This window comes from Limulus polyphemus, unplaced genomic scaffold, assembly GCF_000517525.1.
Source record: "Limulus polyphemus unplaced genomic scaffold, Limulus_polyphemus-2.1.2 Scaffold3146, whole genome shotgun sequence".
In the NCBI taxonomy this organism is placed as follows: Eukaryota; Metazoa; Arthropoda; class Merostomata; order Xiphosura; family Limulidae; genus Limulus; species Limulus polyphemus.
The window spans coordinates 86,882-104,719 of record NW_013668756.1 but is presented as its reverse complement, the minus strand read 5'-3'; the positions used below and the strand labels follow the sequence as shown (position 1 = coordinate 104,719).

Sequence of the window (17,838 nt, the reverse complement as noted above, 5' to 3'; positions counted from 1 at the left end):
TTAAGTTTTGTTATAATAAGAGTTAAAAGCAGATGATTGTGGAAGGTTTTGTTAAAAACCAATTGGTATTGAGAATATAGAAAGTGGCCAGATGACTATGTAATAAAGATATAAATAGTGTGAGATGAGCGGGAAGCAGCAGACAGACAACAACAGATAGATAATAACAATAGGGAATATAGTTGTGTGAAGTTAAGTACTATAGATGTAATAAGCCTAATGTTTAATATGTTAAAGTGAAACTAACAGTATAAAAAAAGATAAGAAGGATAATTTTATTCCATCAAAGCGTGGTTCTAAAGTAATTGAATCAGCCTGGGTACACTTTGACAAAAGGAACAGAGGATCTTCAGAAGAAAAAGAATAAACAAATTACGGTAATTTGTGCCACAACTGTAAGTGAATCACACACACAATACTAGTATGATAGTAATATGGAGAAGATAGTCAACTTGTAAACAGGAAGAAGAAGAGAACTATATATAAATAGTGCTTATGATATGCCTGTAATCTCTATAGTGTGAAGACTTTGTTGTACATAGGTTTAACTTGTTCCAAATATACATATATATTATTTGAAAACAAGTAAAGTGTGTGCTGTTTATTCATCATCGAAATTATTGCTAACAAGTCACAGACACCTACTGGAGAAGAATCCTAAGCCCAACAACAACATAGTATATATATAATATTATATTTTTAAAATCTGACATACACTATGATCCAAGGCATTGATGTATTGACTGCACATTCTTTTATTTATTCATCATTATTTTCAGGAAAATTACTGTGGAATTCCTTCAATATGCATCAACAGGGGTTTTTCACAAAACTCCAACTTATCATTTTTTGACAGGTCGGGTAGTTAGTGTTTAGTATAATTCTGAATTTATTTTACGTACCTTCATAAAATTTTGCAGGTTTTAGTGTTCATTACAAACTTGTTACACACAATAAAACCAGATTGAGGTGTTCTCAGTAAAGATAAAGCAAATGGTTAATGTATTATCAAAAAAAAAAACTCACTTGTTTCAGGTGTTCTCAGTAAAGATAAAGCAAAGGGTTAATGTATTATTAAAAAAAACTCACTCGCTTGAGGTCTTCTCAGTAAAGATAAAGATAATTTTACTGACATTTAATAGACATTCTATTTTTTAAGTGTTTTATTTCTTGTACAAAATATAAATAAACTTGTAATGCATCTTATGGCATAAAATATGTCAATATGGAATAAGTAATCATGAATAAATGACAACTTAAGCACACCTTGGACCATATGCACTCCAATTAGAACGAAGGGGTTGTCTTCCAGTACTATAAGGATAAGTCCGTCGACTTGAGTCACTACTTCTCTCTTTACGAATTCCTTCTTCATAGAGGTGACCAACTTGGGCATCAATTGCTGTCAAGTCTTCTACAACACGCTTCATGACAGCTCGAACATTCCGTGGTTCAATGGTATTTAACCAATCACGTGTTTCAACACTTTTTCTTAACATCTAGGAGAAACAAATGTCATTTATTTCTTATATATTACATTATTTTATGAAAGCTAAGTTAAATGGTTTAACCCTATATGTGTGTAGAAATCAAAGTGCACATCATGATCTTTTACACAATTACATTCAAAATTTCATTAAACAGCTTTATTATCAACCTTACTAAATAAACTTGCCATTAAAGCATAGCTTATAATTCAGATTTTGATGATATAAAATTTTAATTTCTTAATTTGAAAGGGAAGTATTTAAATAATTTCTCAATCTTCACTTCTCTTTTTTCACGTAATACTTGTTCACTCCAAATTTCCCATACCAGCTCTCACTTCTACCCACACATGGCCTCCTGAGTTTGGAATAAATTACATACTTAAAGTATAGATGCTGCTAAGACATAATATTAATTCATCACGTCTAATATTCTGACTCTACCGAGTCAAAATCCGGAAAGTCAAACTCAGATGACACACACTCCTATCAAATCCTATTGTTAAAAAAAAATGTCAATAATTCTCTCTGGCATTTGCTACTGGAATATTTACAACCAATATAAAGAGAAAATTTTAATTTACTGATTTGTGTATAATGGCTAGATCATTCCAGTGAAAATTTTTCAATTATTTGGCCAACAGTTTCATTGTTGCTAGCCCCAATATCACTTGAAACAGGTAATGGAATTATTTTACTACACTTATAAAAATGTCAGTTAAATTACAAAAGTTTCAGAAAACTTGTTTCTTGTTTGTTAATATTTTGTGGTCTAAGTTGCATATTTGAATTAAAAAAGAAAATAATTTTACACACTACAAACTACCATAAAATAGGGTTATGTTTTGATGAAACATTGATAATCAAGTGCAAGATCTCACACACAAGTATTAAATTTCTTGTTTTTATTAAGGTTCTCATTCATTGTTATAAAAGTAACTAGAATGTAAGAATTTGAAACTTATTAGGTTAGATATATAGAAAAGAATACTTAAGTGAAAAAAAATAAAAAAATTATCTGCAAAGTATGCACAAGATCTGCTCATGTATTGTGTAATTTGATACTTTGTTTATTGCAACTTGAGCTATGCTCTCACTGGATGATTTATTGTTTTATTATGCTAGTTTAGTTATTATGCATGATTCAAAGACTAATAAAACAATAAAATTAAATGAGAGCATTTGTGCAAAATATAAAGGTCTAAAGCTGTTATGATAAATAACTGTAACTGTCTGTTGCAGTCTGCAGTCAATCGAGAAAAACAAATGTACTTTTGATTTTATTTCATACTTTTCAACTTTCACTCTGATGATTTTGCTAAACTTTTTTGTTTAGGTAGAGAAAATAAGATAAAGTATCATCAAAATTATAAGATATAAAGAAGTATTTGTATTCTAAGTATGAAATTTGCCTTGCACTTAAGACTAGTCAGACTGACTTGTTAAATTCACAGACAAGTCTTAATAAAAATACTTTAGTGAAAAATCTTAATTTTTGTAAGCAAAAGAATTTCACATCTAATAAAATCTTGCCAAATTTTATGAAGATACACATAGTAAATTTGGAATTATACTAAACATTAATTCTTCAATACAGGAATGGACTCTGTGCACACAGGATTAAGCTTATAAGAAATACAAATATCATGAACTCAATATTCAGGTGAAAAACAGATTAAAAATATATTTTTGAGAAAATAGAAACTAATATAAAATAGTTTCCTATATTCGACAATATGAAGGTAACAGAAAAGGATAACTTATGTAAAGAAATACCTGGGAGATATTCAATCCCTGCACACGGACAAAATGATTTAATAGTTTCTGAAAATAAGAAAAAATTTGAAACTGTACTATATTAGGATACAATGTAACAAAATTATTCCAAGCTAAAACACAAGTGAAGCTTTCATATTTAATTGCTTAACTTTGGAATATAATATCAACAAAAATAACCTCCCCAAAGGAATTTCTTTCTTACAGTTCCAAGGATCTCAACAATCAAATTAAAACCAGTTTTTATGTCTAAGACAGAATTAAAGTAGTAAATAGATTAAAAAAAGCAAAACATTTCACTTTAAGTCTACAAACATTAATTAAAAAAAAAAGTATAGGATGTAGTTTTAACCCTAACAACATGGGTCATATTCAAAAGTTTGGAATCAAACTGTAGATTATAATTCGATTTTTAGGATTATACATTAGTTAATTTCTTTGTTTAAAAATAAATATAAAAAAAAACTAAATATCAATTTTTGTGTGTCATGTGGTATGTTGAATGCAGCATTGGTTCAAATGTTTGTGATGTCCAAATACAAAGTCTGTAATTTCATACAAATTAGATACTCAGATATTGATAAGCTAGAATGTAAAATAAGAACCTCCTATCTTTTATATTTTCTGAGATATCAATATATTTATTGAATCAACCAAAGTGGCTCTGCCCACCTCTTCAATTTTTTAAAATACTTCCTTACACACACCAACATTGATCTATGATGTGTGTATAACCAATCAAAAGCTCAGAATTTCCCCCTAGTGATTTTCTCAGCGTCTGCAAAGTATTTACATGGTAAACTCTGTCTTTTCATGCTAGATTCCAAGCGGTAAGGTAAGACATTAGTGAGCTTGAAATTTCATAATTTTTTAGACCAAAATACAGCTGTAACTAAGCCCGATAAATTATAGTGGAATTCTGTGGTAGTGATATAGTAATTTATGATTTTTGGTTATTTCAAAATGTATATATAAAGCCTAAAAAAATCATTGTTTCACATCCTTCCTGTGTGAAATTTGATAAGGCTTAGCAACCTATGGTGAGTACAAAGTTTGTAACTAGAAGAGATAATTGTTTGCTATACTTCTTTATTTACTATTCTATGGTTTAAGAAAAATAGGTTTAAGAACTTATTTGTAAATAGTAATAATATATTATAACAAAAATGTGATTGTATTTTACAAAATATTAGCCCACTAAAACACAGCCAAGACAGGTCATCTTGTAAAGGCCAGTTTTATATTCTTGGATATGGTAACACAAGTGCACTTGCACAGCATCATTGCAACTTCTGTAATGTTAGCCAGGCATGGCTGAAAGGTCAATATAATAAAAATAAGAAAGACATATTGATGTATAATGTTATGAGATTTAAGTTATTTCGACTAAATATTTGTGTTGTCGTGTTATAATTTGCAGTCATTTTGGAATGAAAAAAGCATTATATTTATTTCCTAATTTTTATGGTTATGAGGTCAGTCAAAGCTACTGAGCCCGTACAGAGATACAGTAATGAAAATAACAGATAAAATACAAAGTTTTTTCTAAAAAAGTTTGATAATTATCTGGAGATTATAAAGATTTTGTGTGAGAAATTTGAAAATTTTCTGATGCATAAAAGAATTTTTAATCTTAAAATCAAAATTACTTTGTGTATTGGATAGTCAACATTCCAAAAGAGAAAAACGTTACTTAAGAAGTCTTAAAACTTGATAAAAATATAAGATATTTTGCATATGAAAGTCATGTAATGCTTACTGATAATCTTCAAAATTTCATGAAGACATGCTTACTAATTCAAAATTTATAGCATGAAAACTATAATAAGCACAAAATGATTATGAGGTCAGTCCCTGGGACTAGGCCTGTGTTGAAAGAGTTAACCTAGTTACTTTTAACTTGGTTTTAAAATAACAAGTTTTTATTTATTTATTCCTGTAAGTTTGCTGAAGTAATTTTCTACAGCACCAGTACTTTGACTTTTCCATAACATTTAACCAAAAACTGTTAGCTTTATGATGCTTCATTTTAAGCACTTCGGTATATTATAACTACTACTACTACCAGAAAAAAATTAAAAGACATAGTTATTTTACTATTGGTGAATTGTGTACACGTGTATCTTGGTGTTTACTATTTAGTCCTAAATGTCATACTCAAAAGTAGATAAAGAATTTTCATGTCTAAACACAAAACTCCATACAAAAGTAAGTTATCTACAAACAGTTTCCAAATAAAAATAATAGGATTCATTATAGAAGAAGCTTAATACCAAAACATCAATAAGTATAACCTGTTATTACTATCATTATGTAAACATGGGAGCATGTTTTTTTCCCTTTCACTTTGATCAACATAAGAACATTTAATTTAGTTAATAACCAAAATCTATACCATTTATAAGCTGAGAAAAATAGAGAAATTTAGATTTTATCAAATGAACATCTCAATTCAGAATTGTGCAGTAGTTTGAAGAATATCATAAACTTGTGTATTAATAATAAATTTTTACTTTGTGTGTATGGTGGAAAGTATTGAAGACAAAGTTAAAAAAATTTATTATATTGCAAGTTACAGTTTTAGCAGCAAGGAAGATTAGTTTAAGAACAGGTAAGACATTTTGATCACTGGTGTGATCATTCTAAACTACACAAGTTTCATTTTCACCTCTGGAATGAAAATTAAACACATGTTAAGAAAATTATATAATGACTCAACCCACCTGGTAACATATACAAAATAAAATGTAACAACTGCCCAGCCTTTTATGTAGGTGAAACAGGATGTAACATGAAGATCAGGTTAAAAGAACACCAGAAACCCCCTTCTTTAGTCCATGAAAATATGAACAAAAACAACCACAGTTTTTCTGAACAGAATGTCACAGTACTAAGACACGAACCTGACATTAACAGAAAAAAAAACAGAGAAGCCTTACTAATATAATCAAACAATTCCATAATTAACAAATATCCAGGCACATCTCCATATGTCTTTGATCATTATTCCCCTAGACTTTCCTAATATAATGCATATATTTTGTATATTTCACATCTTTATATTTATTCAGTTTTGTTTATCAATTGACATGGATTGATATGCACATGCATAAACAGCCACTATCAATTCTAAAATTTAAATACATTGTTAGATTGTTGAAGGTCATATTAAATACTAAAACCTTCTTTACTGTTAAAACTTGTGTACTTGAGAATGGTCACACCAGTGATTAAAATGTCATATCTGTTATAAATATAATCCTCCTTACTGTAAGAGCTGTAAGTTATAATAAAATAATACTTGATCAGTAAGTAAACTATTAAGAAAAAAATATAGTTTTAAACTAATTTGATCCAAACTATACATCTCTGATTACAAAATTAATAAAGTTGTGTACATTTAAGCTATCTGAAAGCCTCACCTGTGCTGTTTCTTTGGTTTCTCGACATAGTTCAGACCCAGAAGTCATTCTATGGATATCATCTGTTGTGAACTGTTCATCTGTAAGGGAAAGCTGTCATAATAGAAAATAACAAAAAATAAATTTCTAACACAAGACAGCCAAACTTATACAGGTAAACACGATGAATAAAACTATGTAATGTTTCAGTGAGAATAAATATTGAACTATGTTGTAAGAGTATCTTAGTATCAAAGTAATTTTGGATATATACAAAAGTGTACGTAGTAGTAGACTCAAATATTAAATTCATAAAACTGAAAGAAAACTTAGTGTGACATATGTTTCAAATTTGTTACTAATGAACAAAACTTAAAACTCATTACTTGAACCGATAAGACAATTAAATTAAAAACTCTGATAAGCAACAAAAAAATCTTACGCTCTGATGTTATCAGTAATAAACTGTAGTTAAAATTTAGTGACATGTAATAGTATTTCTAGGTTTCCAGTTATAAAGCAAAATAGGATATCCTGATTATTCCTTGTTCAAGTAGCCTCTCATTACTTCTTACAACCATATTTTCCTTCCATTTATTTACTTATTGGCCTATTCTACAAATAAACCATAATGATATTTTAAATGTTATATATTAATATAAATTTTTTCTGTACAAGCTCCTAAGCTTTCGAACACTCTCCCTATCGAGCTGCAATATTCAAAGTCTGTCAGGTCTTTTAAAAGTCTTTTGAAGTTGTATCTATTTCACCTGGTTTTTGACTAATATAGAGACTGGTAAGTTACAGGCACTTTGAATGGCTGGCAATAGCTAGAGGAGTGTGGTATAAGAAATTATATTATTATTATACCATGCCTATATGGCAATACCCTACTCAAATTGTACTATTAAACCATGCCACATATCATATACCCATTTCTGTTTATATTTTACAATTTATTTTTGCAGAATATTCTTCACTGAATCAAGAGTTGAACCTTTAAGTAGTTATGCAGGTGATCCCAAAGCAGAACAAAGCACACTTGAGTCAAATGATGAAGAACAAGAAAATGAGATAAACTTCCACAGCATTTCCAATATCATTAGTAGTGAGACAGAGTCCAGTGATGATTGCTTTCTCCCCAAGCACCTTCGATGCATGGTACATACACTCAATTTCATAGCAACCAATGATGTAGAAAAGGGCTTTGAATGTGTCCTGATCAGCATTTGCGAAAGCCCAGATGCTTTGGAACAAACAGAGCTGCAGCACCATAGAAGTTGACCTTAAACAATAAGAACTGGGCAAATGTTTTGTTGTTCCATGAGCTATGTGGTGGAATTTGATAATAATGAAAAAAGAGGGTTCAGTCAATAAAGTGTGTGATGAGCTGGGCATTGCTCGTTTCACCTTTGAGATATAAATTTCATCATATTCATTTTTTTTGACACTGTATTCCGTAAGTACTATTACTGAATGTATCGAAGGCTGTATGGTTGATAGCTGCTTTCCTCTCATCATTCGTAAATATGAATAGGCTTTTCTGAGAGTCTGTATTATGTTATCATATTAATAAATTAGCATTTTCCACTGACAAAAAAGTATTGTGAAAAATGTCATTTTCAAAACTAGTGGTAGTGATAGCACTGCTATATTTATAAATATGTAGCAACAACAGTAGCACCACAATATTTTTCTTCTTGTAGAGGTAGCAGCACTCCATTGAAGAGATAATGTGCATAGCTATGCTGAGATAAAATCATAAATATGCTAAACATGGTCAGCTCACTAAGTACAAAAAATCTCTAGACTTACCAGCATCTCAGTACTTTGTAGTCACAAGGTGCATGTTTTAAAAGAGCCAAAAGTGTCCTCACAACACACATTTTCTGTACAGACAACTAATTTTGTGTTTGATTCTATGAAATTGGTGATACACCCTCCTGATGTGATAGCCATAAACTAACTAAGATGTAGGACAGCAATACAGCCACCTCATGGGTTTGTTTGGTTTGAATTTTGCACAAAGCTACACAAGGGCTATCTGCACTAGCCGTCCCTAATTTAGCAGTGTAAGACTAGAGAGAAGGCAGCTAGTCATCACCACCCACCGCCAACTCTTGGGCTACTCTTTTACCAACGAATAGTGGGATTGACCGTCACATTATAAACACTATGCATCTAACATATCCCACTCACAGCACCAGAAAAGCTAGACTGGCATGTTACTGTAGTATTCTGAGAATTGGAATATTAAGATACATAATTCACTTCATCAGTGCTGTAACAAATGAGCTGAGGGTTTATTTGGTTAAACGATTAAGTGGAATATAATTCAATGCAATGTAAAATATACAGAAAATGAGTAAACAGGACAAAATTGAATAAAAGCCTTTAGACTAAAGGCCGAAAATTGATGATGAAGGTACAAATGTGCACGGCACAACAGCTCACTAACAATACAAAACAGTAAAGAAAACTTTAACTTCATCAGCACTTCCTTGGCTCTTTCCAATCATATACTGAATTCTAGAAATCCAGTAATATAACTACATCAAGAGATAGTTACAAGTTTAACCTTATTCAAAGATAGTGGTTAGCAGTACAACCACCTCATTTGACAGAAGAACCATCCTTGTTTGACTGCTCCTATAATCTATCATTTAGGTCTAAATTTAGAACATGGCTTATAACTAACAGATGTAAAGCTTTTATAAAATCTTGATAACTGATATGAACATTAAGTAATATATTTTTCAGCACGAGTCGATGTGATTACCATCCACTCAAATAGGGAAGGACATTTATGCAACTAAAATATGGTAACTCTGTGTGTTCCTCACAAAAACTAGTAAGATGTTGTAAGAGTTTATAAGTATCTTTTACACAAAGAATGACATAATTTTAATTACATCTTTCTAATAAAAATGTTATTTATCTATAGTAGTTATTTGCACTCAAACTGTGAATAGTTCAAATGCAAGGTGATTTTCATTTTAAGTATAAAAATACTTTTCTCTATCTTAGTTTTCATATTTCATTTGCATAACCTCTAGAACCTCCTATATGAATATCAAAAGTTTTTAAAGGTAAACGTTTATATACAATTTTTCATTTTCTATACCATATCATTAACTCTAGCTATTATCATCAATGTACAATGCAATTAAATGATTAAAACAAGGAAATAGAAAAAGAGCACATACCTTTTAATTTTTTGTAGAATATCTTTAAAGATTTTCTATTTGTTAAGTTCATAATTTCAGGTCTATTCATTTTCACATCTAGTTAATTTTTAATGTTTTATTTTCCTTTCTTGTCCTTTACCACTTATTATTCATCTCAACACAAGTCAGCGGTGCCCTTGGGGTATATTACAGTGTTTTTGGGAGACATGCGCAACCCTTGATAATGGATGCAAAGTATAATGTACATTTAAAAAATGTTTATACCTTTCAATTATGGATTTAAAAACATAACTAATACATAATTAATTAAAATATATTAGTAAGATCTAAATGAAATTTAACCTGTATCTCTAATTATAACATATTTAGGTAAGAAACAACTGTAAGTGCTATAGTCGATCAAGCGGCCAACAATACTAAAGTCAATTACATGTACTCTGTGTTGAAAACTTAGCACCAATTTCAAAATAACCATTGTTAGATTATATTGTAAAATGACCTCTTTTTGATGAGTATACACATGTGTATGTAACATCTACACGTAGACTACAAAGCTCAAACAAATCTGTTGAAGATGGGCGTAGCACCTGTCACACTGTTGAAAAAATCTACTACTTGTTTTAACTGTATTCATTCAGAGAACTTTGAAATGTGAAAGTCAAAAGGTTATGTAAGCATCTTATTGTCTAGACATACCTCTACTCAATTACCATTGTATTAATGAAGATATAGAGAGCCAAAGTAGAGAATTTTCATAGCTCATTGGTCACGTGACAATACATCTGAAGTTTTAAGCAGTTTTTTTAAAGGTTTATTTTTAAATGAAGGACTTAACTTAGCTAAAATAAAACTTCAAATCATAACATACATTGTAATATTAATTTCATTCACATACATAGATAATAAAGGTGTTTAATTAAATTTTTAATGTAGCACAGTGACTTGTGCAGAAAAGCATTTAAAGGGGCACCCATTGAGAAAGGGTTAATTAGTTTGATCTATATATTTATATCCTATTTCAGGAGTGTAGCCTACAGTACGGAGTGGAGGGGATCTTTTTCAAAGAAAATGTGGACCTTTTTCTTTTACACAAAAAAAGCCTAAATTAACCTTGTAAAACAAAAATATTTCAAACTTAAAGAGAGTACAAACAAAAAGAAACTTAACTTACTTACACATAATAAGGTGCTGAGTTGTAAATGTCTTAGGTAATCAAACATTATAGGCTTTTTTAGAATAGTGTGATGGTTGTTTCACCCCCCCCTCTCCAGTGACACCCTCTGTACTTTTGATCTGGTGTTCTTAGTAAATGGAAATCTGGTTCTTAAAACCAAAATTAGTCACATCTAATCAGCAGTAAATGCTTCTTTAGCAAAAGAAGAGTTAAAAGTAAGATAATTGCTTAGTGGCTTGTAGCATATTTTAAACTATATTTGATGATACTGCGTCTCCAACTTAAAACTGACTCACCAAGAATCCAATTGAAGAAACTTCTAGATCAAAGCAGAGTCGTGATAACAAAAGTAGTAAAGAAGGAGGAGGACAAACTCCTTTGTCTCCAGCATTTTGGCAGAACTCCTGAAGAGGTAAAACACAAATCATTGACATTTTCTCAATTCCTATGAAAACTGACTAATGTATAAAATTTAATTCTGAATATTTACATAAAATTAATAAACTACTATTCTTCAAAAATTTTAACTATGCTATATCTTTTACTTAATTTTTACTTTATATTTCATAAAAACAAAACTCACATTTGCTACAGTGTTAATGTGATGGATAAAAGCCACTATCACTCCTTCACGAACATGATCATGACAGAATGGCTCCCAGAAGTTGGGTTTCATAGCAAAAGTGTTATCTGGCCGTGTGAAAGCCTGAAAAAAATTCCCATAAAATATCACACTTTAACTATACCTGTAAATCTACTAAAAAACTTGCAAATCTGTAAATTTGTAAGAGTTTGTAAACAAAATACCTTATCATGTTTTAACATGATTTATGAACTTTATTAAATTTGTACTCATAGTTTGCTCTGCCAATAAAATAATTTTCCACATTCAAGATACTAAAAATATCAAGGTTTAAATGATATTTCAAAAATTGATTAGCAGCTTTTACTAATCACTCTTCAATCTGATTAGCAGTTAGTACATTTTGAATAGCAATGTAATAAATGTCTATTTTGGGCCCCTATACTATATTTGGTGTATACTTTTATTATCACATGTCCATGAAATATAAAATGCACTTGGTGGAGGGAAAGAAAATACCTAGTCAGAGGAATATAAAACAGATGCAAATGGTAGAAAATGCTAGGTATAACAAGGTAACCATTAACCTTGTTACTGTGTCTACTAAAACTCCATGATTATAATAATGAATTCTTAGGTTAAGTGAAATTGAAATTATCATAATACAAATTTATGCAAAAGTTTTAACCACAAGAAAATAATAATAAATCAAAATGATGTTATCATTTGAATATAAAGAAATATTTTTCATCATATCTCAGAAATAAAGTCACTTAATGTGTGTGGTCACACTGATTGACTGTCATTTGACAAACAGCGAATTCAACTTCACTAAGTTTATCTTTCTTGTCAATTTCAGTTAGGTTGCTGAGTGCACTGTTAGTTGTGGAACTTTCAACTTACTGGGTCTCCGCTATCAAGCTTAGATTTCTTTTCATATGGTTGGACATTAGGTCTTCTTGATGTGCTAAAAAAGCATACTGCATCTTCAGTCATAATCAGTGGGTCCTATTTTTTTTAAAATTTGTACAAGGTGTTCAAGGGTGTTAGAAGCAAGCCTGGCTTTCCAGTCAGTTTTGATCTTGCCCATTGTACTGTAACATTTTTTAATAACTGCATTTGCAAAAGGAAGTACTCTCAAAACTTCCACTGACTTTGTTATGTCAGGGAATTTATGTTGGAAGAAGTGACAAATTCTCTTCCAAGCTACTGATGTGAAGTGATCCAAGTCTGAAAATTACCGACAAAAAAAATCTTCATTTTATTCCACTCAGAGTATAGAATATCATGATTACATTCCTCCAAAACTGTGTTGAAATGTGCTTCTGTTAATGCAACTTTTGCATTTCTATATCCAGCCAGTAAGTCACAGTCATTTGACCAAAGCCATGTGTCCAGAATTTGAGAACAATTAAAGATTTTATCTACAAATGCTTCATACACCCAACATAATGTATTGAATTAAAAGAAGCAAGTTTTAATACACAAGTTGTAGCTATATATGCCATGAAAAATTGGTCAGGCCACAGCCTGACTTGCCTTACTTCTTCCTATGCTCTATTATCTGTTATTTCTCTATAACTATATACAGGGTCGGTCAATTTGACCAACCTCATAACCACCATAAAAAAATATGAAATAAATCTAAATTACCCTTTTTCTTCTTTCTAGAATGACTGCAAATTCTAAAAGGAAATTACTACTGTTTATCCTAAATAGCTTAAAGTTCATAACAGAATACATTTATTTATACTTTGTTTTATTGAGATTTGAACAATGTTGAATAATCCTGCCATACAAGTTGTAAATCACTTGGTGAAAGTGCAGCTCACACTACTGCATCATTATCTTACCCAATCTCAGTTAATAAGTTTCTAATTTTTACACCTTACTTACTTTTATAATAATAAAGAATACACACTAAAAATAAAAAATATAGCTTTTAATTTACTTCATCCTTGTATTCTGTATTTTAATTACTTTTTATAAAATGTTAAACTTTATGAAATTTTGTACCTAATAATTTACCATGTTTAATATAGCTTGCTGAAGATGGAATATATATATTCCGAAATGTTTGTTGTTGCTGCCATCATTCTATAGTTCATCATTAAACTTTGATTCCTGTGAAATAAAATCAAAATTACTTTGGATGTTGAATAGTCAACATTTCAAAAGAAAAAAATATTTAACTAAACACATGATATTTTCTGCACAGTCTTTTAACATTTATTGATAATCTGCAAAATTTTGTGAAGATAGGCATACATTAGAAGTTATAGGTTGATTATTCTCATAGTTACTTTGATGGTTATGTACTGGATAAAATGCACCCAGACCTGTAGTCAAAGAGTTAAATAAAACTTGTTTAGCACCATTAGTAGAGTAGGGTTAAGTTTCATTTACAGGAGACAGCAAAAAAAAAGACCTAGGTAAGTAACAGCCAAATAAAGACTAGGATAATGTAACAATTATAACAATATTATGCAAGTTTTCAGTTTAACTCTAGTGAAGCTGTGTTATTATTTAAAGTTGGGAGTTCATTTATAATAAATAAACTTTCTTTAGTTAAAAGTTCAGTACTGGATGATCCATATGATATGACTTTAAAATACATAATCAAGATTGGGTGGCTGTTCTTTTTACTATGTGTGTGAAACAAGGAGTCTGGTGGATTTGATAGATTTTTTTACCAGTTCTGCTTGATACTCCCATATGTTCGCAGGCTCGCAGACATAATTGGCACATAGTTTTGCCAATGTAAGTGGCATTATAACCATGACATGTGTATTTATATATAATCTTGAAATGCATAGGAATAGTTAACAGGTCTTTAGATCTGAATAGATTTTGTATTATGAAAGATAATTTAAATATCATTTGTAGCTGAACATGTGGATAAAATGTTTTAATTATTCTTAAAAATTTATGACTTCACTATGAAACTTTGCTTACCTAAAAAAGGAACAATTAGTCTTAATGGGTATTTGTCAACAGTGATGGTTTATTTGGGGTTCAAATTGTGAAAAAGGAACTTGTGTGTTAAGGCTTGAATAAAATGCAAGGGATAATTGTTGTTTATTAGAATGTTCTTAAGGGTGGTGATTACAGTATGAAGATGGAGGTAGTTAGAACAGACGTTATATGCTCTATTGAGAAGACTGAGTATAAGATTACATTTAAAGGAATTTGGAATAAAACTGTAAAATCAAGTATGTAAGCTTGTAAATGTTTTTTACAATAAACATGTGTTGTGAAATGGTTATCTAATTTGCTGATTTGGATATCAAGAAAAGGCAATTTACTATTGTTTCCGTTTCACAAATAAAATTAATGTTAGGGTGTTTTGAATTTAAATAATCCAAGAATTGTTTGATGTAAGTAGAGCTTCAAAAGAGTAAAACCATATCATCAACACACCTTCTATATAGAGCCAGTTTGCATTCAGTGAGACAGGTGTCTAACCAAGAATGTCCATAGTAACAATGGAATATGTTAGAAAGAGTCGACCCCATTGCCACGTCATGTATTTGGTCATATAACTGACCATTGAAAACAAAACAATTATCCTTGAGAGCAAGTTTACCTAACAGTTCGAACTGTTAGTGATTAAAGCTTGTGTATGTTTCATTTTTGTTGGGGAAAAGTTTCTTTAAGATTACTTGTATTGTTTCCTCAAATGGAATGTTTGTAAATAAAGATTCAATGTTAAAACTAGCAAGTGTATATTGATCAGCATTACTAATTTTATAAATTTCCTGTAGAAAGGAAAATGAATCTTTAACTGTAAATTCATTGCAATAGATTTAGAATAGGAAAGAAGAATTTACCAAATTTATAAATATTGGAACCAATGCTGGATAAAATAGGTCTCAAGCAGTTGTTATCTTTGTGAACTTTAGGTAACCCATACATGAGACCTGGGTGGGATTCTGAGGGGTAAATATTGTTACGACTCTGGGTTCGTTTGTTAATTTTCCATAGAAATTTTTCCGAAAAACTTCAGCAATACAAGTCTTTTCTTAAATAAAACTAGTTCATTTTTTCTCAATACAACTTTGCAATACACTTAATTTCCACAGTCACTTTAACTTCAACAAACACTATAATTCACAACGAACGATCCACGCACTTTACCTACTACTGCGCTTGACTCAATTGTCCGTCTCTATCTCTGTCTGCAATTCAATTCCGATTCATTGTCTGGCACACTTATATACAAGAATAGAGGGCGCCTAGCAAATACTGGATTATTCGTGATGTTCCCCGATCTTTCTAGAACTCATTACGTGTTATCAGTGTCACGTGACTTCTGCTGTCGTAACAATATCTTCAAGAACAATTTCTGAAATGTAATTGCAATGTTTATAATTTCTTAAAGTTTGTTGTATTTTTTCTTCATGTTTTACAGTGAGCTTTAACCAATCAACTTTAAGAGCTTTGAATTTTGTTATATTGCTGAGGATACATTGCATTTTGTTAATGTAATTTGGTTTATTAAGTACAACAGCACCTGTACCTTTATCAGGTTGGGTGATGAAGATATTAAACTCACGTAATCACATTATTCACACACATTCTGTATAGGATGAGAAACTCAAGTAGTCACATTATTTACACACAATCTTTATAGGATCACAAATTTGTGTATTCATGTTATTCATACACACTGTTTATTGTTTACTTGGCTGTCTTTTAATTTACTTCATCCTTATATTCTGTATTTTAATAACTTTTTATAAAATGTTTAAATTTTTAAACTTTTGTACCTAATACTTTACCATGTTTGATGTAGCTTACTGAAGGTGGAATATATATATTCCAAAACGTTCAAGAATTAAATGTTTATGACTGTATACACACGTGTTAAATGTTCATTGTTGCTGCCACCGTTCTACTGTTCATCATTAAACTTCGATTCCATCGATTGAATCTGTTGCTAGTGTTATTAAAGAGCAATATGAGAATGATGCTTTATGGTTAAAACTCGACCTCAAACTCTGAAAATTATCATTTGATATTTTTTATCAACTTGCAAACACCATCAAGTCATCTCCAAGTTGCTCTATTTCAAAACAATTAACCATTATCTGCAGAAATCTCCTGCGTATTTCTCATGTCAACGTTGTCTTTTGGAAGAACTGAAGTTGAAATTCAAACAGAAGAAACAGTCTAGCACCCAGCATGAATCAAAGAAGAAAGAACTAGAAAATAATGTATCATGGATTGATTACAACCACATGCTTAACATAATTAACACAAAAACTGAAACCCGCATGGAAAACAAACAGAATGTTAAGCTGAGTAAATTACTTGCACCTAAAAAATACCAACAGTATTGATCCTAACAAGGTGATTTTTAACTTTATTAGTGATGTTGAACTCAGTGAATTCTGTAAAAGTCCCTTAGCTAAGGGGCTAAAGTTTTGCTTGCCTTCCCCTAAACTTAAATTCTCTGGTTACCTGTTCCCCTTTAAGAACACTTAAAAATTTTTGAAATCTCAATCTATTTTCAACAGGAATGATGCTCAGAATCTAGGGAACTTTGTAAGAACAAGATTCAAAAATGCAGCTTTGTCTTCATTTTACAACTACAACTCCCATAAATCTGCTTCCACCATTACTCATGAAGAATATACCGCCCTAAAGGAATTAGCTAATAACTAAAATATCGTGATCACCTGACCTGATAAAGGTATAGGTATTGTTATACTTAATAAACCGAATTACATTTAAAAAATGCACTATACCCTCAGCAATGGAACAAAATTCAAAATTTAACCAAACTCTCCTAACTACAAGCAAAATAATATCATAATCAAGAGCGGGGTGAAGAAAAACAATGGTTTCTGAGTGTCCCCGATTATTGAGGCCTGTGAGAGTTCAAATCAGTACTACTGCCATATATTGTTTAGTGGTCCACGACATCTACCATGTTGCATTCTTTTACTTTAACTTTTACTTCATCAGCTTTCGGCATTTAAATTGTAACTTGTAAAGTATTGTTACAACAGCAGAAGTCACGTGACACTGCTGGTGCATTGGCACTGGTGGCATGTGCGAGGAGTTTCTCGAATGATCGTGAATTTCCTAGTTTGTTCGAGACACCCTCTTTTTTAGTATATAAGCCTGGCAAAGAAAGCCAGAAATATAGATAGATAGATTGAGGAAAGATAGATAATTGAGTCAAGTGAACAGTAGGCACCATAAGTAAAGTGTGTGAATCACT

The 17,838-nt window shown here is 30.6% G+C and overlaps 1 protein-coding gene across 1 annotated transcript in view; it reads right to left on the bottom strand.

The window, feature by feature from the left end:
* LOC106468751 (vacuolar protein sorting-associated protein 51 homolog) overlaps positions 1 to 17,838 on the bottom strand; it is a 112,481-nt gene that overhangs the window by 16,466 nt on the left and 78,177 nt on the right. Inside the window, exons 13-17 of the mRNA XM_022397105.1 lie at positions 11,610 to 11,732; positions 11,323 to 11,430; positions 6,686 to 6,778; positions 3,264 to 3,311; positions 1,267 to 1,499 (exon numbers count right to left, since the gene is read on the bottom strand). Of these exons, the coding sequence (XP_022252813.1) occupies positions 1,267 to 1,499; positions 3,264 to 3,311; positions 6,686 to 6,778; positions 11,323 to 11,430; positions 11,610 to 11,732 (605 nt within the window). The remainder of the gene's footprint in view (positions 1 to 1,266; positions 1,500 to 3,263; positions 3,312 to 6,685; positions 6,779 to 11,322; positions 11,431 to 11,609; positions 11,733 to 17,838) is intronic.